The sequence below is a fragment of the Corapipo altera genome, unplaced genomic scaffold (assembly GCF_003945725.1).
Source record: "Corapipo altera isolate COAL_440 unplaced genomic scaffold, ASM394572v1 80, whole genome shotgun sequence".
In the NCBI taxonomy this organism is placed as follows: domain Eukaryota; kingdom Metazoa; phylum Chordata; class Aves; order Passeriformes; family Pipridae; genus Corapipo; species Corapipo altera.
In genome coordinates, this window is record NW_020885025.1 from 263017 (window position 1) to 285691 (window position 22675).

Here is a 22675-nt window from a genome sequence, read left to right on the forward strand (position 1 = left end):
CAAGCCCCATCCAACCTGGCCTTGGACACTTCCAGTGATCCAGGGGCAGCCACAGGTTCTCTGGGCACCCTGTGCCAGGGCCTGCCCACCCTCACAGCCAAGAATTTCTTCCCAATATCCAATCTAAATTTACCTTCTTTTGGCTTAAAGCCATTCCCCCTTGTCCTTTCATTCCCACTTCCCTTCTCTCACCCCTTGTGAACTATCCCCCAAATTTCAGAGTTCAATCTCTTAAAATGCCTTTCCTCAGAAACTCTTCCTGCTGTCCCCCCTGACAGACAGACAGACAGACCAACTCAATGCCAGCCCTGCCAGGTACTCACTGGGCTTTCTTTCCTTTCATGTGCTGCTGCACTCATATATATATATATATATATATATACACACACACGCATATATATACATATATATATATAATATGCTTACTTTTGTCTGCAACCCTGGGCACTGCCCCAGCCAAGATCTATGTTGTGCAGTGAAAGCAGTGCTCAGTAAACCCTGCATTAGGTTCAGCCTCTGCCTCTCTCCCCAGAGCACATCCCCAGGGCTGCCTTTGCTCTCTAAAGCTCTCCCAGGGCACTCCTCGTCGTTGCTGTTCCTTTCATCCTTCTCCTCCACCCCTTCATTCCCAGCCCCTCTCCCACGGTGCTGCAGTGCAGAGCAGGCAGTGCCGTGGTTCTCAGCACTCAGGTGGGGTCACACTCCTGGCAGGGCTCTCCTGTCCAGGACAGACAGCAACCACACGAGCTGGCTCCTGGTCCCGCCCAAAAATTTGGCAAGTATACAACAAACTTACACGAGTCTTATTAGCAGCAAATCCACAGGGAGGGAGGGGCTGGGGGAGCCTCTCCAACAAAAATAATAATAGAGGAAGAGCAGCTGAGTTGTTGTTGGGTTTGTTTCAGGGGAAGCTGAGGGTTAGCAATAAAACCCTCCTTGCCTGTTCAGCTGTGGAACCTCATCCCCTCTGGCTGAGGGAAGGCAGGGAGCAGGGATGGGCAGAGGAGCCATTTCCCACCCCGGGAAGGCTCTGCCTCCAACAGGTTTTTATCCAGCTGGACGCGTAGATCGATGGTCCTGATTTGTGATCGACTCCTGTAGACAATCCAGACCATTTCTGTATCTCACCCAGCTCTGCTGCCCGTGGTGACAGACGAGCTCATCCCCAAGGACCCCTAGACTGCTTTTGCCCTTTTCCCCTCCTGTTTTGTGTCAGCATATTGATGAAAGTTCACTTCTCACCTTGAGTCGTTCCCACTTTGTCTCTTCTCCATTTAGCAATAATTTTTAGGTCAGAGAGCAAACTCCCCCCCATTTTCCAACCCCTGTATTTCTCTTTCTGTCCACATTCACCACACACCTGAAAGCAGCAGCTGCCCTGGAGCAAAGCTTCCAGATCATTGATTTGGATAAATCCCACTTCTCCATCACAAGATATCAGCACAGAGCCACTGGCCCGACACCAGTGTCTCTGTCAGTGGCACTTGGAAGCCACAAAGAACCTCAGAGCACAATTTTATTCTCAGACCTGTCATTTATATTTAATCCTTTTGTCCTGTTTCGGTTCTCTATTCTACCCAGGTCTTTAGGGATCGAAAGGTATCATAAGCATATAGGAAGGTCCATATATTATTGGTATAGAGGCTTTTGGCCTTTACCAGGCTTCTCCCCACCTTCATTTAGGTGTGGACCTTTGCTAGTAACTCAGCTGTACTGCTTTATTTAAATTTACCTGGCTATTTGGGCACAATAAATACCAGGTGAAAGCAGATCAGTATAAGTTTGATCTCTAAGGCTTGTGGAACAGGCCTTACAAAGTGCTAAATCAGGGCTTTTAAAAGACAAATGACTCAATGAGCACCTCTGCTTGGGGGGCCGACGAGGGATAAAGGTCAGCAAGGAGATTCAGGCCTTGTTTCAGAGGTATAAAAACTTTTCTGATTTAAAAACTGATTATTTTTGACCTTAATTAGGCAGTCTTCACCTCCTCTCAGACTTTCAGATTTCACAGCAGAATTTTGCTGGCAAGTAATGAACTGTTTGGGGTTTTTCCTCTCTTTATGTCTGTAAACACCTTTCACATATTGATTCTTCTGTGTTTCCTTGGATACTTTTTCCAGCCCAGATTTCCAGGCTGAAGTTGTCTTAGATAGAAGCTGAACTTTTGAGTACTGCACAGTTTAATCCTGGGTATCAAATAGCCCTTTCTGATGAAAAAAAAAAGCAACATTTTAGCACCAGTCAGCCAGGAGTTAATTGGCACTGGGAATATTCCCCTTGGAGCAGGAGATAATCCCAGAGGAGCCCGTTCCCACTGGGATATGTCCAATGCTGGGAGCTGTCAGGGGTAGGATTCTGAATTAAATTGACCATTTATCTCTTTTGTTATAAAAACTTCTCTTTGAATGCGTCAGCAGAGGGTGACATTGTGCAGGTTTGGGAAATATCTGGAGTGCCATCAACAAAAACTTTGAAGGCTGGAAGTGTTCGGAATGGGTTAAAATTCAAAGAAAGTCCATTAGGTTTTGTTAAAATTTGTAAGAAATACTGAGTTATTTTCATGCAGCACTGCTGTGCACTAAGAAAATATTTTAAATCTAAGTATTATTTCTCTGCTAAAAAAATCTTAGTTTTATAAATACCATTTAATTTTTTTAATATATAAAATTATACACCCAATCTGAGTTTTTACACGTTTTTGATGGAATTTTGAGATTTTGAAAGGGAAACTTTTTTGTTCTGGGAATGAAACTGATCCCGGTGCTATCCTGCAAGAATATAAAATGATAGAAATGTTAGACTCTGCTTCTGTAAAGGAAATCTGGGCCGTTCCTACAGGTTTTTTTAAGACCTACAGACAGTCTGTGGATGGTTGTTGTGAACTGAGCCAAAACTTAAGGGTTTTGACCCAGATGTTGAAATGTGTTTGGTGGATTTTGCTTTACTTGCTTGTGGATCAGGTACTTCCAGGTGCTTTCACTGCACCTGCTGTGACAAAACCCCCCTGGAATCGTCAACACAAGGCAAAATCCTCAGTGACCCACACGAGAGGGAGATGGTTTGTAGGCACACAGGCTACACAAGGCTCTACTGGTTGGGGTGCGTGCTCTCACCTCGTGTTACAGAACCACAGAATGTTCTGTGCTGGAAGGGACCCCCAAGGATCCCTGAGTCCATTTCTGAGGTCAATGGTCCCTCTGAGGATGGAACACATCTCGGGGTTACCAGCCAGGCTCTGGCCACTGAGCAGGTGTAGGGAATGCATCCTGCTTTAAAAGGTTTCTCCCAGAAATATCAGCAGACCCCTGGGACACAAACCCCTTAAATCACCCAGTGGAGGCTCACGTAACCTTCAAGGCTTGCAGGAACTCTCTGAGCTGTGCCCGTGCTCCCAGTCCCCGAGCTGTGTCCGTGTTTCCAGCTGTCCCTGCGCCCCGTCCCAGCCGGGACAAAGCTGATAGACAAGATAATGGCTGAGGAGGGAGTGGAAAATCCCCCCTGTGTTCTGGAGGGTTTGCAGTGGCCATGGCCTGGCAGCACCGAGGGAAACCAGCACAAAGGGCCGGGAAGGCCCCTCCAGCCCCCACCACAATGCCAAAGCTGCTCCCAATGGGGAGGGGGGCTGGGAGCGGGGACTGGGGCCCTGGGAGTGGGGACTGGGAGTGGGGAGTGGGGCCCTGGGGAGTGGGACTGTGGGGAGTGGGGCCCTGGGGAGTGGGATGGTGGCTACATGACCCGGGGCAGCCCTGGCATTCCCAGAATGGGGCTCAGCTCCCCTGGAGCCCAAGGGATGAACATCCTGGTGGGGTTTGTCCCCACCGAGACCATGGCGTGCCTGGGGTTAAAACTGGAATCCAAGAGTCCTGGGTAATGAACAGGAGAGGAGGGTTATTTGTAGGGACACGGGGAATATGCTGGTTTGGGATGGATGGTCCCACCTAATCCTAAGGAGAAGTGGGAAATGCACCACACTTCTAATGTTTTTCCCAGGATATGCTGGGTTGCAAGGGCCCCACAAGGATCATCAAATCCAACTCCTGGTCCTGCCCAGGCCCATCCCCAAGAGTCACCCTCTGTGCCCCAGAGGATCATCCAAACCCTCCTGGAGCTCTGGCAGCCTTGGGGCTGTGCCCACTGCCCTGGGGACCCTGGCCAGTGCCCAACCACCCTCTGGGAGAAGAACCTTTGCCTGAGATCCAACCTGACCCTGCCCTGACAGCTCCAGGCCATTCCTTGGGTTCTGTCCCTGGTCTCCAACTCTTGGGCTTGTGTTTTGCTGAGGCTTAACATGCACACCCATTGCTTCTGGCTGTTCCAAGACACAGTTTATTTGGCATTGTGGAGAAAGTTGTTCTGGCACTGACTTGTCTGTTGTACTGGTTAGAAAACATTCATTAAAACAAAGAGATTCTCTAGTTTAGAATCGAGGGGCACCTGCGATTTCAAACCTTTGCTGCCCTGCTGGATTTGCCAGAGGGCACCTGAACACTTTTCTTGCTGGTCAACAGAGGGATCTCTGTCTTGCTACCAATTCTAACAGCTCTGGAGTTGTCCAGCAAACCCAAGAGCTTCTTCTCCCCGGGATTTCTGAAGCATGAAATGGGAATCTTTAGGCACAGAGGAAAGTGTTGAAGGAAGAAGGGCAGGCCAACCAATTACCTGAGTAATGTGTCAGAGCTGCAGGTGATGTTTAGCAGGGATGGCTCTCAGAGAGGTGTGCTCTCACCTGACTGGCAGTGCTCTCACCTAACCGGGAGTTTGGGATTCCACGTAGGAATTATGCAGCACATCTGACAAGGTGCAAGGAATCTGCCCAAGTCGTTCATTTCTCTTGGCATAATAATCCATGAAGGAACAACCAGCGGACCCAGCAGCCACCTGGAGTCAGGACTTCCAGATTTTATTTCTCAGAGCAGTAAAAATGAATTTCCACCATCCAGTTCCCTCATCTTGTCCTGCTGCCATCCTTTGTCTGTGTTTTCTCTCCATACAACCCCAACCTAACCCCAGTTATGGGCTGTAGGAACTACAGAAAGACAAATAACATTTAATGCTGTTTCACACTGAAACACAGGGTATCTGGACAATTCAGACAACTGCATATTTGAAGTGTTTCAAATTTCAGGGGGAGGTAATTTCTTAATTTAGCTAAGCCAACTTACCCTTTCCCAAGGGGAAAATCTCTGTGCTTGCACCCTGAATGTCCTCAGCGTGCAGAATGAAATTATTTACCAGCTGAAGAAGTATGAATATCAAAAGGTTCATTAAGCATTCCAGCTAATTTGCTCTGGTCTGTAAAATTTGGTTGGGGAGAAGGGGTGGATGAAAGGGGTTAGGCTTTTGCATGGTCAGTGCTCAGCTTTCAAAACTCTGCACGGTGTGGAACTAACTCTCATGGTCCCAGGCCCCTGGAAGGGTGAGGGATTCTCATGTGGGCTCATCAGGAGCTAGAAAAATATTTTTCCTGTGACATTTGTGCACTTGCTTTGTCTGTTCAAGTTGGGGGAGAGAATTTTCTTCCTGTAACATTTCACTGCTTGGTTTTCGAGTGGGTTTTCAAACCCACTGCTTGGGTTTCTGACCTTTTTTTTTAATTATGAGTTGTTAACATCTATTTTGTTTGCTGATTTTTCTCAGAATCTGTTTGTGTTAGCTGCTGGTGCCTGTCCTACATGTAGTTACTGAGATACTGAGCGCCAGAAATGAGCTCATGCCACAGAAGGTTCCATGTGTCCCAGAGATCCGGGCACACAATTCCTCTCCTTTTTCCACAGTTGTGGTCACAGGGGAACCAACATTTTGATATTTGAGACATCACATCTCTCAAAATCATGGTCCCAGCTCTTGGCTCTCTTGATTCCTGTGGCATGGTCAAAACTGAATTAAAACATGACCAGAGGCTTCTGAAAGATCCCAGGGCCACATGTGGAAGGAAATCAGAAAATACAAAGGGTTTTCAATGTCTTCTCAAATCACATCTTCATGTTGAAATGAAGCTACTGCTTAATAGAAAAAAAAATTTAATTGAATAATTCAAAAACAAAGCAAGATTTTTCATTTCAGATCAGCTGAAATGTTTCTACTACCTTAGATTAAAATATTTTCATTCTTTATCTAAAAAAACCTAAACAATCCTGTCAAAGAGAAATTATTTAAGACTATCCGGAAACATTCTCCCTGCATTTGGGAATTTGACTGTCAAACTGTAAAACTCCAGATCCGCACTAATCAAAAGAGAAGCAGTGGCAGAAATACCTGCTCCCATCTGTGAGTGACAGGCTAGAACATTATTCTCCTTGTATTCAGTCCTTCCAGCTGGTAAGCACAGGGCTCCTCTGTGAAGACCCTTCTGGTTCCATCACTGTGGGAAATGCTTTTGGCTTTGCTCCTCATTTTGAATTCCTAAGCAGGAAGTAGCTGTGAAAGGTTTCAGCTTCTGCCCTGTGTCTGTCAGGGTGCAGTTGCCTCACAGAATCACAATCCAAGAGGGACAGTGATCACTGCAGCTCCTAAAAGATCCCTTGTTACATCTGAAAATACCTAAAAGATGAAGTCATGTATCCTGAGAAATGCTTGGCAGATAAACCCCAAGGAATATAATGCACACAGAGCTCCTGAAAAAACTCCTCTGTGGGGCTGGAGACTTTGGAACTTCTGTCTTGATCGAGGGACAGTTGTGTCCTGCCTTCCTTGGGGCTACAGGGCACGTTCAGCACAGCTCTGCTCTGGGTGGGTTTGGCCTCCCCCCATCCTTTAGAGAAATTGGTATCTGAGACTTGAAGTGTTAAATTTGGACAATTTATCCCCAAAATTAAATTTCAGAGCTGTGATCTGATGGAAATGGAGACTGTGGATATTTGGAGTCTGCAGAGAACTGAGCTCCAAGCTCAGCACAACCCTGTTCTCATGGAGTGAGCTGCCTCTTTAACTTCATCTGGGCACATTCACTCTGGAACCTAAGGATGAAAAGTGTCAGGAGAGGCAAATGTTCTCTGCTATCAAGCAGGAAAGGTCCCCTGTCACGTTGCTGTGCCTGCTCCTCTGGGAAAACATCTTGGTATCACAGCAGGAGTGGCAGAAAATGTCCTGCTGGGCTTCAGCGTCCCCTCAGAGGCACTTGTGTTGCCTGGCTTGCCACCCCGGGCCGGGAGCTGTGCTGGTGGCACAGCTGGGGCTCTGTCAGTGATGATGCCTATGAGCAGCACCACAGAGCAGAGCAGCGTGGGCAGGGCTCTGTTTGCTCCCTGAAGCAAATGTGCACGGAGCAGGAGCAGGATGCGATGCCAGGCCAGCACAGCTTCTTGTAGCCATGCCCAGTTTGCTCCTCAAGGAGAATCCCTTTCCCAGAACCTGTAGGAGAAGCTCCAGAGAAGCCTTTACGCCCCTTGTCCTTGCTGGTGGTCAGGAATAGAAGCCAAAAGGCTGCTGAGGCAGCAGGGAGCAGCTCTGCAGTGGTGCCTCTTGTTTTGGTGCCGTGGCCTGGTTTGTGCTAGTGCAGCCCCTCACTTGCCGACCTCGCCTTGCTCCGAGCCCCCTCCTCCCCCCTCTCCCCCTGGAGATCCCTTCCCGGCCCCGGGGGTTTTAATATTCAGGCCGTACCTTCCACATGAGCTGTGCTGAAGAGTTGACGTGTCGGAGTTTATTGATATCACATCGGGCCGCGCGGGGCTGTCAGCTGCACATTCAGCCTCCCCAGACCCCCTAAGGTGCTGCTTCTGGCAGCTCTAAAGGAATCTGCACAAAAACCAGCCTTTTGGTTTTGTCCAAGGTGAGACAATAAGGGCAGGGCCCTGCACCAGATGACAGGGCTGATAAAGGACCGAGCGGCGCAGGGATATCTTTCTTTCTTTTCGCTCCTTCATTCAATCCTTCTTTCTGTCACTTGCATTCTCTCTTCCCTACACTTTTCTTTCTTCTCTTTCTTCTGGGAGCAGGGAGCGGCAGAGACAGGCACCAGGGTTCAATTGCAGGCGAATGTCACAGTCCAGCTTCTCACCACACTGGCAGCAGCAGCCGCGGTCGCTCTTGGCCAACGTGACTATGGGCTCGCTCTTCTCGTGGGCCCTTTCTGCCAGAGCTCCCACACTCACGTCCTTTGGGGTTTTCCCCGGGGGCTGAAATGAGTGTAGAGCTGTGTCTGTGTGTGAGGAGAAAAGTAGGCAGGGAAAGGGCATAAATTTGGAGACAAAGGGAGAAGTGCAGTAGAGAGAGCAAGAAAGCAAGTAGAAGCAGCAGTGAAGCGAGAGGACGTGTTTATACACTCACATGTGTGTATATATATGTGTATATATATGTATATGTATGTGTGTATATATATATATATATAGTGCGTGTATCTAGATAAATAAACAAGCACAGGAATGGGAAGGAAGCAGAAGAGGGGAAAAAGAATCAGAGCTCTCCAAGGACAGCTACCTTAATGACTTTTGCTGCATCCCTCTGTTTTCCCAGACACGGTGGAGCACAAAGCAGAGGAAGGGAGGTGGTGGCTTGTGCCTGCTCTCACACACCTCTTGGCTTCAGGCAGTTGAGCTGACACTCAGATAAATGAAGCAGGGCTTGCAAACAGCAGGAGGAATGTGTTTCTCATGTGTGGTTAAGTGCTCTCTGGTGTCTCATTCTCACGGGCTGGTTTTTCAGGATTGGGAAAGGTTTATGAGGTTAAATTTGTTTATCTTTCCTGAAAGAGTCTTATACTGAAAGGTCTTTAATTTGATGGATCCAGCCAGGGCTGAAACAGCAGAGGAACTACAAGACCAGATTAAGGGCTGTTGGCAGAGCTGTGTAGGGTTTGGGATGAAAATAAAAGCGGGTGTTGCAGACTGGGGTGGAGGAGCAAGGACAGAGCTGTGAGGGGATCTCAGGGTGAGAACAGCAAGGAAGCTATGGCCAAGGCTGAGATGTGCTGGCAGAACCTGTGGGGCCAGAACTGGGACAGAAGGGGTGGCAGGACTTCAAGTACATGGGCAGAGCCACGCTGGGACAAAGCCAGGAGCAGCAGAGGTTGTCACAGGCAAGAAACTCTGAAACCTGGATTTATGGGTCTCACTAGGGTAGGATGGGATGTCCATGCCTATGTGGTGGGCTGACAGCAAGAGCAGTCCAGCCCAGATGTGTGGGGAAAGGTCACTTTTGGTGAGGTATCACCAGCACCCGAGACATGACTGTGGTGCTTCTGCTCAGACAATTTTTGAGAAAATTCTTGATTAAAAAGTACTGGAATGGATTAAGGCTGTGGGAGTGGCTCCAGGATGGAAACACATGCTTGTTTATCCATATGAGAACTGAGGTAAAAGGGTAAAACTGCCCAGAGATGTCCATCCTCCAGCTGGGGGCTGTTCTGAGTCCCTCTCCTGTGGATCTGGGTGTTGTTTTCACGAGGGTGTTTGAATAGCACAGTGTGTTTTCTGTAGTGCCATTGCAGGCCCTCTGGGAGGGTGGGCGTGGTACCCGTGGAGAGCAGTGAGATGTTGGTTTGTGCTCAGAATGAGGAGGGAAACTGGTGTGAGGGGCTCCCGGACCCCTGGCTTGAGAGGACGTGGTGTAACGTGTGCTTTGCTGCAGCGGGAAAACAGGCATGGCTGGAGCACGGGGTGGGATCACAGCAGGCTGGGCATCACTGAGCTTTCCTTGCATTTCCTGGGCCCTGGCTGGAGCTTCCACCCAGTCGAGGCATGGCATGAATTTAGTGGATGAAAGTCAGGGACAAGTTGAGCATAAGGTTGAGAGGCTTCTTGCTGAGCTGGGGCCGTGCCATAGCCTGTCCCAGGCCAACTCAACCCTGCCAGGACCCACACTGCAAACAAACACAGAGTACCAAGCTGAACATAAATGTTACATTTTACATTTTGGTCCATCACTTACTGTTTTTTCATCTCCAGGTATCATACACACACTTATCCTTCATGCCTGACTGTGTATTCCTCAGGCCAGGTGTTATGTTCTGGGTTTAACTCCTGCTGCTTTAACTCCTAAATCAAGGTGGTTATCAAAGCATCAGATCCCCCATCCTTAATGCCAGCAGGCTTCCAGCATCCTCGCTGCCTGTGCCCCATCCTCCTGTGCAGCTCAGACCCTGGGGGATGTTTGTACTGCTCCAACATCTTCCCTGTGTCTGTGAGAAATTGTCTGAAGGGAACAGGAGAGATGAAGCTGAAAGGGAAGAAGCAAAAAAGGGAAAACTACAGAGAAAGTGAACAGAGCTGTTTTCCCCCTGCCTCTTTATTTCCCCTGTATCCCAGCTGGTCTCCCTTTGCTTCCCAGTTTTGGGAGCACTATTGATGCCTCTCTAAGGACACTGTTTGGATTCAGGCAGAGGAGCCAAGGAGCCCCTGCAGCCCCTCTCGTGCAGGGCTGTGCTGGATCCTGCGCCTGCCACAAGCAAGAGGCCATGAATATTGAAGTGAAAAAGGGGCCTTTTATGGACTTCACAGATGTGGTGGGACTTGGGGCAGGCCTCATTACCTCGGGGTTCTTTAAAAGGCCAAACAAAAGCCAGAAGAAAGAGTGTTAGGGGTGGAGGGGGCAGGGAGGCGAGAACTAGAAAAAAGTTGAAAGAAAAGAAAAGACGACTGGAGTTGATGGATATTCCATCTGTTTATGTTCAGGCCAGTGCTGGGAATTAACAAAGGCTGTTGGAGACGTAGGCTCTCTTTTGCCCTCCCTCCCTCCCTGTCTTCCTCCAAATGTTCTGGATGGTTTGGTTTTGTTCAGTGCCTGCAAGGAGCAGAAGCAGAATATGTTGTGTTTGTTGTGGCCATGTGTCTTCCTGTAGGGGCACCGCAGCTGGGACTTCCCTGCCAGACCCAGACTGGGCTTGGGGTTTGCTGGGCCCCCACATCTCTCACTGATTTCACATTCAGAGTGGATGGAGCCTCCAGGGCCAGATCCCTCCACCCAGATAAATGAGTACAAACTTCTTGGCTCCTACCAGAGCTGCTCTGGTGCGTCAGCAAAGGGTTTGCTTGGGCTCTGTACATTGTGAAAGAGCATCTGCTTGGAGGTGCAATTCCTTCTTCTTTGTGGCTTTGGAAAAGCCTCCATCTAGTTCAGCTTCAAGGCAAAGGTATGTTCCAAACCCAGAGTTACCAGGAGTGGCTGCAGCTGAGAGGAATGCAGGGAGAGCTGGTGGGGAGCCCTCCACTCGAAGCAAGTCCTCGTATTGGAAAGAGCTTTTGGGCAGTGGATGACTGTTCCAAGGAAAACAGGGTCTCTCCAGCTTTTTCTTTCCAAAATCTTGTAGTGTTTCACTTGCAGTCGTGCCTCTGAACCTGGCTAGACCTGCCCCCAAAAGGCTCAGACACTTGTTCAAGGAGATTTAGGGATTTTATAGAGGAAAATGGAGGTGAATTTTGGACCTCTGTGCATCCCAAATTGACACCCCAATGAAATAAAATTTATATTCTTTTGTTTAGAATCACTCATGTATTTTGTGGCCAAGTGCCAGGTGAGATAGAATGGTTTGGATTGGAAAGGACCTTAAAGATAACCTGGTTCCAGCCGCAGATACTCCTGTACAAGAGTTTTCTTGAAATCCCCAATCCATGAGTTAGGAGGTGAATTCTGGCAGAGCTGGGAGGACAGGGAGTTCTGGGGGATGCTCAGGGAAGCAGGACCAGAACCAGGGAACACTGAACATGTTGCACCACCTGTGGGTCTTCGAGCTCAGCACGTGAACGTGGGGCCCCTCCTGGGTGAACCTTTGGATTCAACCGTGGAGAAATGATTGGATCCCTGGCTCCGGGACAGAACAGGGTTCTCCCTTTGGTCACTGGTCACCCACACGTGGGGAGCTGCTCACACTTGGACAGGTTGTGTGGGCTCCCTTTTCATCCATTAAATCTCCAGCTCTCCTTTCTCCCTCCAGCTTCTCCTTCCACATCTGATCTCCCTCATTCAGTAGAGACCTTGACATGCTGCGGGAATTCTCCAGCTGTGAACCCCCTCTCCCTTTGACCCTCACCCCTTTTCTATATCCATCCCAGACAGACAGACAGACACTGTCACTCCCTGTCGAAGAGCACCAGCTCCACTGTGAGTATTATTTCCAGGCTGGAAAGCCCATAATGGACATTACCTCAGTCTGTGGTTTGGTTACAGCTGGTCAGTTCAGGGTCTGAATAATAAAAATACAGAAAAATATCCCAACCTTTCTCTTGCCAGGCCCCCACACTAATGCTGTGCTGAACACTGCAGCCCCCAGCTGAGCTGTAAATGATTTTTTCATTTTCCTAGACCTGCTCCCTGGTCTGTTTGGTATTCAAGGGCACCCCACCAACAGGCACTGTCATTCTGCTTGGGCTGAATTACTTGATTAAAACGCGTATCAACTATTATGTGATTCGTTTGCTGCTGCTGCTCCACACCACAGTCCCCTAAACTATGTTAAACTGTGATACAGCTGCACAGGCACGAGCAAGCGCTGGGGAATGGGGGTTTACAGGTTGGAAAGGGGAGGGAGGGGAAACCCAACCCTTTATTGTATGTGCTGTGGCAATTATTGGGGTTTTGTGTCTGGGAATGTGCTTGGAGAGGGGCGAGGGGGGCAAGAGATGAATTTGAAACACCTGTCCGCCTCTGCAGTCCCACCTGCTGCTGAATAGGTTTGGAGGTGAGCAGGGTTATTTGGGGCACACAGAAGCACCTCTGGCTCACTGGGAACTCGGGACTTCTTTGTTTTCCAAGAAGACAGAGACGAGGCTGTTCTTGTTTCTGTGCTGGAAACTAAAACCAAGGCAGAACATTTCTGTGATGCTACCATTGTGTCACCTTTCCTCTCAGCCTTCTTGTAGTCTTGTTTGCATTTTGATGGGGTTTGTTTGCTTTCTGCCAGAGGGAAAGGCAGATGCTCAGAAGTCAGGGAGAGTTCCAGCTCTGTCTCCTGAAGCTGTGGATTGCAGGAGCAGCACAGGAGATGTGCTCTGTGAATGAATCACTGTGTCTGGGTGATCCTTCTTCATCCTACATGCTTTTGGGGGAGCAGGAAGGAAGCATGAGCTGTGCAGTCCCACCCTCCTGCCCCAGGGGTGTGTTATAGCCAGGTCCATGGCAAGGATCTCACTGTAGTCATGGAATAGGTGGGGTTGGAAGGGACCTTAAAGCTCATCCAGTGCCACCCCCTGCCATGGGCAGGGACACCTTCCACCAGCCCAGGCTGCTCCAAGCCCCGTTCAACCTGGCCTTGGACACTTCCAGGGATGGGGCAGCCACAGCTTCCCTGGGCACCCTGTGCCAGGGCCAAACCACCCTCACAGCCAAGAATTTCTTCCCAGTGTCCAACCTAAATCTACCCTCTTTCAGCTTAAAGCCATTTCCCCTTGTCCTGTCACTCCAGGCCCTTGTAAATAGTTTCTCTCCATCTTTTTTGTCAGCTCCTTCAGGTACTGGAGGGCTACAACTGGGTCACCTCAAAGCTTGTCTTCGGGCTGAACGATCCCATCTCTCTCAACCTTTCCTCATAGCAGAGGTGCTCCATCCCTCTAATAAACTTGGCCTCCTCTGGATATATTTATGTAGAGATCTTATTTTAGGCCCTCATGCCAAGGTATCCCCAAGCAGGAGGTGTTCCCACCTGGGAGGTGGTGAATGGTAATGTCATCATGGCTGGGCTTCGCGAACGAAGATTTGGGAAGGCTTTATCCACATTTGTTACAGGCACGTTGGTGACTTATGAGGCAAATACGTGACAGACATATCCGATTGCAAAAGGCACAACAGAAAGACTCCTTAGATGGTGTATTCCACAAGACACGGTTCTTCCTGCATTGCCTTTTCTCCTCGAGAGTGATCCTGCGTGTGTTCTCAAAGGCATCTGCAGTGTTATAGATGGTGTGTCTCCAGGCCTCCCGATCTGAGGCCAGAGTAGACCAGTTATGGTGATCAATATGACCAAGGCTGAGATGGTGTTTCAGGGAGTCCTTGAATCTTTTCTTTGGGGCTCCTCTCTTGCGGCAGCCAGTGGCAAGTTCACCATAAAGCAAGATCTTAGGGAGGCGGTTGTCCTTCATCCTGGAGACGTGCTGGCTCCCGGGCTGGTCCGGGCTCCCCGCTACGTGCCACGTGCACTCCGCGGACTCTTTAGTCCCAAGGTGCAGTCGCAGCAGGAGAGGGGAGAGAGAAAGTGGGGGAGCCTTTCCAGCAGTTGCTACACACCCATGGAGGAGGATAGAGCAGCTTCGGAGCACACAGAGGTTTGCCATTTCAGGTCTGGGGGGGAAGGGGGAGGGGGGGTACAGGGGAAGGGGGTGGGGAAGAGAGGGGAGGGGTATCGAGCGGGCCATGGGGGTCTTCTGATTGACGGGGGGAAAAGCGGGGCACTCCTGTATGAAGCGTCACAGGTGTGCAGTGCACCTGCAGATACTTGGTAACACAGTGGAGGAAGGACATGGTCAGGGAGAATAGTGGGGTTCCTTTAGAGTGATGGGGGTCCCAGCCAAGCTGGGGACTTGAAAAGCACCTCAGCCTTGGATGGGAATGGTAATGTAGCACCATTTATTATGGCAATGTCAGGAAGCAAAAACATCACTTGAGGTAAAACCTCATCAAGAGACTCTTTAATTGTCCTGCAGCATAAAAAAGCCTGAGGTTAGTTTATGTACCTCAAGTTCAAGTGCACGTGGGACTGGAAACCTGTTCATGGACACATTTCTGCAGCTGGGACCACCAAGAGACAGCTCTGGTGGATGGAGAGCACTGTGCAGAAGGGAGGGCCTTGTGTGGGGCTGGACTTTGTGGGTGCTCAGGACTTGCTGATACCTTCCAAGTGAGGTTTTCCTCCTTCTCTCATACCTTCAAATCCAGGTTTCCCTGTGGTTGCATTGGCTCTCCAGCCAATCACCTCCAGGTGGGTTCTGTGGAGCATCTCTGCTGCTCCAGCTGTACTGGGGTGTGTTTGCTGAAGCCAATTGCAGCACAGGAGGTGCAGTTGTAGCCAAGCCATTCACAAACCCAGTCCCTTCCCCCCTCTCCATCTCTCCCCTCCAACACACATTTAATTTTTAGGATGGTGCAGCTGGAAGGAAGAAAGAAAGAGAGGAAATGAGATGAGCAATAGTGTGCAGCTCCCCTTTACCCTCTGACAAAATCCAACCCCCACTTTAATGAATGCGTTTCCATGTCTGGTCCTCTCTACCAATCCTTCCAGACGGCTCCAAGGTGCTTCAAGGCAGGGCAGCAGGTCCTTGTAGAGCATCAAGGGGCTCAGGCTGAGCCTGGAGGGTCTTGTGGCCGATTCCACCTAATCCTGTTGATTAATTTAACTCCAGGGCTAAGAGGAGCCCAGAAGCAGTGAATGGAGAGGAGAAAGGCAGAGGGGGTGGAAGGGAAGTAGAGGAGGGAAGGGAAGGACACAACCAGTCTGTAATTACTGAGGGTTTTCTCAGTCCTTTCCTCCAGCTCCAGCTCCCTTTGCTCCTCTCAAATCCCTCCAGAGAGGTCTGCCCAGCTCTCTCTAGTTGTACCCATCCTGAACTGTCAGCATTATTGAGGAATGGGAGTTTGGGGGAGGTAATTCCCACATTTCCTCGGGCCAGAATGGCTCCCAGGACATGCCCAGGCTTCTCTTTATCACCTTTGCTGTGCCATCCTGCCCTCACCCCTGCACACCAGCTCTGGCCACACTCATGTCCACGGGCAGAAACAACCACTGGGGTTCATCCCATCTTCCCCAGCCCACTGCAGAGCAGAACTCCCCACTGCTCCACACAGACCGTCAGCAAGTCCCTTCACATGGTTATCTCTCACCTCTTGCATGAGCCAGGTTGTGTCTCTGCCCCAGGAAGGTACCTGTACCTTGGCACAGTTCCTTGGGAGAAGAGGGAAGAGCCAACGAATTTTCACCCTGGCATTCTCCTGCTTTCACTCCCACGATGAAGTCTGTGCCTTTTTACTTCTAAAAGTATTGCAAAGCAGAGAGGTTTGAGCAGTTTCTTTTCTTCCTGAGCTATAGAGCAGTTACACAAAAAATAAAGGTGGAATTGCTCTTAAAATATAAAATCTAGTGGGATGAGTGTGTCTGTAACACACACGCTTTTCTTTAAGTTTTTTCCTTTTCTCGGACTTGTTCTGCTGTGAAATTTTTTCCCTCCATTCACATTCCCTTTCCGCTCCTTCCTGTCAGTCTTTCCCGGTGGGATATCCTGGGGGAGCTCCGTGGTGGACAGATAGCTGGTTCCTATCCTTCATCACAGCAACTGATTGGAAAACCACCCAAGAAGCTACTTCTAGATATTTCTCCACCTTCTTATTTACATTGTTGCTTGTGCCGAGTAAGTGTAAAACGCTACCAGCTCGTGATTGTTCCTACAGCAATAGTCCCGTTGTGCTGGGGGCTGGAAACTGGGATTTCCCCTGCTCACAACCATTTTTCACACAGGGGTGGGTTGCAGAAAATGAAGTATTTAAATTTTGGGTGAATCCCCAGCGAGGGAGTCTCTTTGAGTTATTCTTTTTGAGAATAACTTTAGAGAGCTTCTAATTGGGTGGAATCTTTGGGAGATTGTGGGAATGGTTTGTCCAAGGTATTCCAGCTGGTCAGGAAGGGCACAGACCTGTGGAGTTGCTCATTAGGCAGGTGAGGGAGCCTGTCCACCATAGCAGGGATGTGTTGAATAACAGGCTCGACCAGCCCATCCCAGCTGGAAGACTTTCTCTATTCTTCCCTGATTCCCTGTGTGACAGGAGCAGCTGCTCCGTGTCAGACCAGCTGGTTCCACACATACCCTGGGATTTTTCTTGCTCTCTTGGTTTCATCTTTGTAGTCGGGTTGTTGGAGCCTTGGACTTGGCACAAGGAGCTGTGGCTTCTGTTCCCAGCTCTGCTCCTGACTCACGGGGTGACCATAGGTGAGTGAGTTCCGCCGCTCCTGCCACGCTCGGGAAATGGGGATAATGCCAGGCAGGAGCTGTTGGGAGGCTTGGCGATAGGGAAGTTTACTTTGCAAGGGTTGGCCTTAACCCTGTAGGCAGCACTGATGGCTGTGGGTGGCACAGGTTGCTCCTCATGACAATCAGTCACCCTCTCCCAAAACCTCATGGCCAAATCAGGGATCCTCAGTGAGGAGTTCAAAGCTGGTGCAGGAAGTTCGGCTGTTTTCCCTTCTGGACTTCTGCAGACAGAAGTGAAGTGTGGGAGATTAAATAAGTTACAGATCCTTTTCCAGACTGTTTTTCCTTCACCCAGGGAGATCCTGGATCCAGCTGTTGGATCAGATGAGCAGATGAGCTGTAGGGAGATGATCTGACACTGCTGCCAGGGCAGGGGCAAGGGGAGATCCCAGCCATGATCACACTCTCATGGCAGGACTTGCCTGTTTGGGACTTTGGTGAAACACCCAAACAACCATTCTTGTGCTAAAGAGCTCACAGGCTGCCAGTTCCTACTAAGTGTGTGTAGTGTGTGTCCTAACTACACCTGGGTGGGTAGTAACTACAGAGAAATAGGACATTTAAATCTGGGTGTTTTCCTTCCCCTTCCTCACACTGGCTCTCTCACACCCTGGACACAAACACACCTCTGTCCTTATTATTTTTTCGTACCAAACATTGCCAGGAAAGACACAAACTAATTAATAATCACTTCAGTGATGAACTTAAATTTACTGAATGCTCTAGGTTTCCAGATGTGATTTTGCACAGCATGGTACTCCAAGGCCCAGATGTGCTTCTACCTGTCCTGAATCATGTGGGACCCAGATGTGGAAGGCTTTTATTTTCAAGTGCAGATGTTCCTTTTATTTGACACTCCAGACCTTCCCTGAAAGTGAACAAAACCAAAAAACTAGTTTAGTAGCAGGTTTTTGCCACGAGCAGTGATGTTGCCTTTAAACTGTGGGGCAGAGGCTGCTCCTCTGAGGTCAAAAGCGAATTTCTCACTGCTTTTGGTGAGAAATCAAGAAATAAAAGGTGGTCTAAAAGATGAATGTATATAAAGAACCTTACGTACTTATTGGTAAGCCAGAGGCAGAAGGGGGAAAAACCTGTTAGGGTGATGTTTTTGCCCCCAAAACAAGCCACCCACTCCCCTGCAGCAGAGCTGCCCTGGCTCCAGCACAACTGCATTATCTGAGATCCCACGTCCTCCCCGTGAAGCCCCAGGACATAAAAGCATTTTTGTTTTGAATGCAGAGGCATTTTGTGGTGATCTCAGTATAAACAAGAGAGATTCGAGGGGATATTTGCCTCCTACTCCTCAAACTGCCGCCGCTCCCCAGCAGCTGTTGGGGAATCACAGCTGCCGTTCCCAGCCCTGACAAGGAAAGAGGCAGATTTTTGGATGATGATGATATAGAGGCTGAAAAACACCGTGAGGAACTTCAGGGAACTTTATCATCAAGTTGAGCACATGGAAGTGCTGATTTAATCCTTAGATTAGAAAAGGTTCACCCAGAAAGAAAAATTAATTCTCTGTGAGCACAGTTTGGTTCTGGCTCTGTGGTTCCTCTGAAAGACAGAAGTCAAGCCTGGTAGGGAAAAGAAATCAGTGACATTATAGAGCCTCCTGTTCTCATGAGAGAGAAGGAAAAGGTGACAGCGACCATATCTCTCTCCTGCCTCAAGGGTGTCATCTCTCAGGTTGTTCCTCCCCTGCTGCCACGAACCAGGGGCACATTTCTCCCTGTCCCAAAGGCAGACACGAAGCTTGGCCTGGCTGAGATCCTTCAGACACTGCAGGGAACTGAGACCTGCATGTTGTGTCTTGAAACGAGATTTGTTCCATGAGAGCAAACACTGGAGTCACAGCTCCATGGTCTGGGTGTGCCCCCACCAAAATCCACTGAACACTTGGGGAACATCAATGTAGTGCCTTCTGCTGTATCTCCAGAGGGGAAAAATGGAGGAAAACTGCGTTTACTTATTCCAGCTGTACTTCTTTGGGCCTCAGGAGGCAACAGATGTGGTGCCAGGCTCTAGGCAGGGAGAAGGGAAAGGCACAGATCCAGGGAAAGCTAAGGAATAAGTGACCAAATAGACATTGGGAAAGGACTCTGATGGCATCTGAACTCTGTAGGAGTCTGGTCTTGTGCAAAACTCCTGCTGAAATGGGGAAATTTAAGAGTTGAGGAACTGTATCATGTGGGCAGCCCAACATACAGGTAAAGCAGAGCCGGAAAGGTTTTTCTCCACCTGTAAAAATTCCTGATTGTTCTTTTTTTTTGCTTCCTAAAGTGGTTTAAAAGAGCTGAAATGTTAAACACCAACACTTGACAAAACACAGGAGAAAATGAGGCAGCACAAGCCAAAGCATTTTTATGTGACATTTTTATGTGCTTATTTCAGCTTCGACATTTTTCAGTGTAAAATGTCTGCCTCTGAAACAGTAATTCCAAACTAAAAAATGGAAATTTCTTGAAATAAGTCAACAACTGGAAGTTCTTTCTCTGTAACAATTTGAACCGAGGACCACGACCCACCGTTTTCCTGCGGGAGTTTTGATTTTCCTAAGTTTTCTTTGCAATGTGGGAAAAAATAATAGTAGGAAACAACATAAATAACATAAATCTGGCAGATGTGTTGTACGTGGGCACCATGTGAGGGCGGGCAGGCCCTGGCACAGGGTGCCCAGAGAACCTGTGGCTGCCCCATCCCTGGAAGTGTCCAAGGCCAGGTTGGACGGGGCTTGGAGCAGCCTGGGCTGGTGGAAGATGTCCCTGCCCATGGCAGGTGGAACTGGATGATCTTTGAGGTTCTTCCAACCCAAACTGGAGTGTCTGTGATTCAGTGCTTTGTTTGATCAACAGGAGAACCAGGATTACTTCTCTGGGCTGCTCCGCTCTTCCCACAGCCTCTGTCTGACCTTGAACCACACAAACCTCACTCCCATTTCTCTCCCTTCCCAGGTAACAGGTTGGATGAAGGCTCTGACGTGGAATCTGAGCCAGACCTGCCCCTAAAGCGCAAACAGCGCCGCAGCAGAACCACCTTCACAGCCGAGCAGCTGGAGGAGCTGGAGAAGGCCTTCGAGAGGACCCACTACCCTGATATCTACACCCGCGAGGAGCTGGCCCAGAGGACCAAACTCACCGAGGCCCGTGTGCAGGTGAGGAGGAGAGTCAGCATGGGGGAACAGCCTGGGGAACAGCTCCCTGGTCACCCTGGGCAAGGAGAGGGTGCTGCTGGGCAAGAGGGATCTCTGCTCTGGGGGGAGCAGGGACAGCACCCAGGGAACGGCTGGAGCTGTGTCAGGGCAGGGTCAGGTTGGGTCTCAGGACAAGGTTCTTCCCCCAGAGGCTGGTTGGGCACTGAACAGGCTCCCCAAGGCTACCAGAGCTCCAGGAGGGTTTGGATGATCCTCAGGCACAGAGGGGATGGTCCCTTGCAGGGCTGAGGGTCGGGCTGACGATCCCTGTGGGTCCCTTCCAGCTCAGCACGTTCTGTGATTCTGAGAGGGTGTTGAAAGGTGGTGACATGGACACACATCTCCAGATCCACATCCACAAGGATCTGAGCCTTAAATCCAGTTCTGCATGAACCCTGAGACAAGCTCAGATGGTCAGAGGGTGGTACCAATAACACCAGGGGTGTGGGTTTGATTCCTGCATGGGCCATTCACTTCATAGTTGGACTCAATGAGCCTTGTGGGTCCCTTCCAACTGAGAATATTCTCTGGTTCAACACTGGACTTGATCATCCTGATGAGTCCCTTCCAGCTGAGCATATTCTATCCTACATTCCCACAGATTTGCAGATAGGCCCTTTGGATTTGGCCCCTTGCAGAGGTACCAGCTTGAGGGTTCACTCCACGTTGGAACCAGGAGCCAAACTTTCCTGTACTTGGCAAAGCATTTGGTGCTCTGTTTTCTGCTGGAGAAATTCCTCCCTTTGCTTAGGAGGGAACAGTGTGTTTGTTTCTGGTTGGTATTTGAGGACAAATCCCACCATTTACCAACTTTTCCCAGGGGAACAGATCATATTTTGCAAAGTTTGCAAGTTCTGTGTGTGAATTTTTATAAAAGTATTTTTTTTTCTCCCCCTCCACCTTCAGAGAGCATGAAAAGGGTGGGGGGAGGGAAGGAGAGGGGAGGGGCAGGAAGGGAGGGTTTGGAGCTGGGGGACTCTGACATCTACACGATTAATAGCCCTTGTGGGAGCTCCACACAGAGACCCTTATGTCTGCAGATAAAGGCTGGGTCAGCAGTGTGTGCAAACACGCCGAGGGATCAGGAGTGTGAACAGATCAGGGGGTATAACAGAGTCCCTCGGGGACAGGGAAGGGAAGGGGGAGGGATGTGGGATTGTGCCGGGTTCCAGCAGGGAAATGGAGACCCCAGCAGGGAAATGGAGACCCCAGCAGCGATATAGAGACCCCAGCAGTCTGCCCTCTGTGCGGCCACTGCACTGCTGGGCTTTCACACCGAGCACGGGGGCCTCTCCTGCTGCCCCGGCTGGATCCTGGGAGAGGAGGGAAGGAGTTCTACAGGCTTGTGACAGGGAAACACTCACTGACCCAGCTCCCCCAAACCCACACCAAACCAGTTCCTCCAAACACTCACTGACCCAGCTCCTCCAAACCCACACCAAACCAGCTCCTCCAAACCCACCCAGGTGTTCGTTGTCCATGCTCTCAGGACAATGAGCTCCATGTGCTCTCCCAGCAGCCAAAACCACAGGATGTTTTCGGTGTTTCCCCTCAGCTGTCTGGGAATGGACATTTCCCCCCATCTGGACAGCTGCTGGTTGAGGACTTTTCCCATTATCCCTCTTTCCCAAAGAAGCATTAGCCAGTCACAGTACTGCAGTGAAACCCTCTCACCTCCCTCCAGCTTCCTCTTGAGAGGTGCTGGATTTTCCTGAATCCATCATCCCTCCAGATTTGGCTATGGAGACTGGAAAAGGAAATCTAGCAAACCTTAAGCTGACTCCAGTGTTGTTTTTAGCCAAAAGACCATCCCGGGGTGTTCAGCAGTAACAGTGTTAATGTGCTGGCCGTGTAGATCAGAGATAAATGGATCCTGGGAAAGTGGCTAATTAAGGGGACTAAGCTTGGAGTCAGAATGTGTGAATTCCCCCATTTTTGTTTTGCATATTTTGTTCTAATTGCTCTCACTTGTGTAGGTGGACAGAAGATGTTAAGTGGGGAATAAAAATAGATGTTCCTGTGGTAAAAAGGTTAAAAAAAGGAGTTTCAAGGGAGAAGGGAGTGCAGGGAGCACCTTTTTCTGGGGAGAGGGAAAGCTGTGTTACATGAGCCATGCTGAGGGATGGTGGGGTACAGATGGAATGGAATGTTACATGGACTCCTGAATTATGGACAGAAATCTCCCTTATTGCCAAAGGTCCAGGGTTTTTATATCATTCACTTTCCACTGCTCCAGTGGGGAGGAAGGGAAGAGTCCCAAGTGCACAAACCAAAGGCAAGTTCTTCTCCAAGGTGCTCTGACCTTGTTGTGACAGTGCTGGGAGAGAGGAGGGAAGTGAAAGCAGAGACAGGGAAAGCTAACTAACTAACTAACTAACTAACTAGCTAACTAACTAACTGACTAAAGAGAACCTTTCCCTTGTCTCAAGCTGTGATCTCTGAGTCCCTCTGCTTGCTCCCAGGCAGCTTTCCTGGAGATTCCTGCCAGGGCTGCAGTAGCAGCTGTTCTCCGAGGCACATTCCTGATGGCTTTCTCATTCCAACATCCTGGCATACTCAGCTTCTTCCCACCACTTTTAAGCCTGCCGCCCCTTGTAAAATT

At 49.5% G+C, this 22675-nt stretch overlaps 1 protein-coding gene across 2 annotated transcripts in view; it reads left to right on the forward strand.

Annotated features, from left to right (window-relative positions):
- The window catches only part of PAX7 (paired box 7), a 106262-nt gene that overhangs the window by 30220 nt on the left and 53367 nt on the right, over window positions 1-22675 (forward strand). For both annotated transcript variants that reach the window (XM_027668068.1, XM_027668067.1), the window contains one exon: window positions 19835-20034. In XM_027668068.1, the coding sequence (XP_027523869.1) occupies window positions 19835-20034 (200 nt within the window). The remainder of the gene's footprint in view (window positions 1-19834; window positions 20035-22675) is intronic.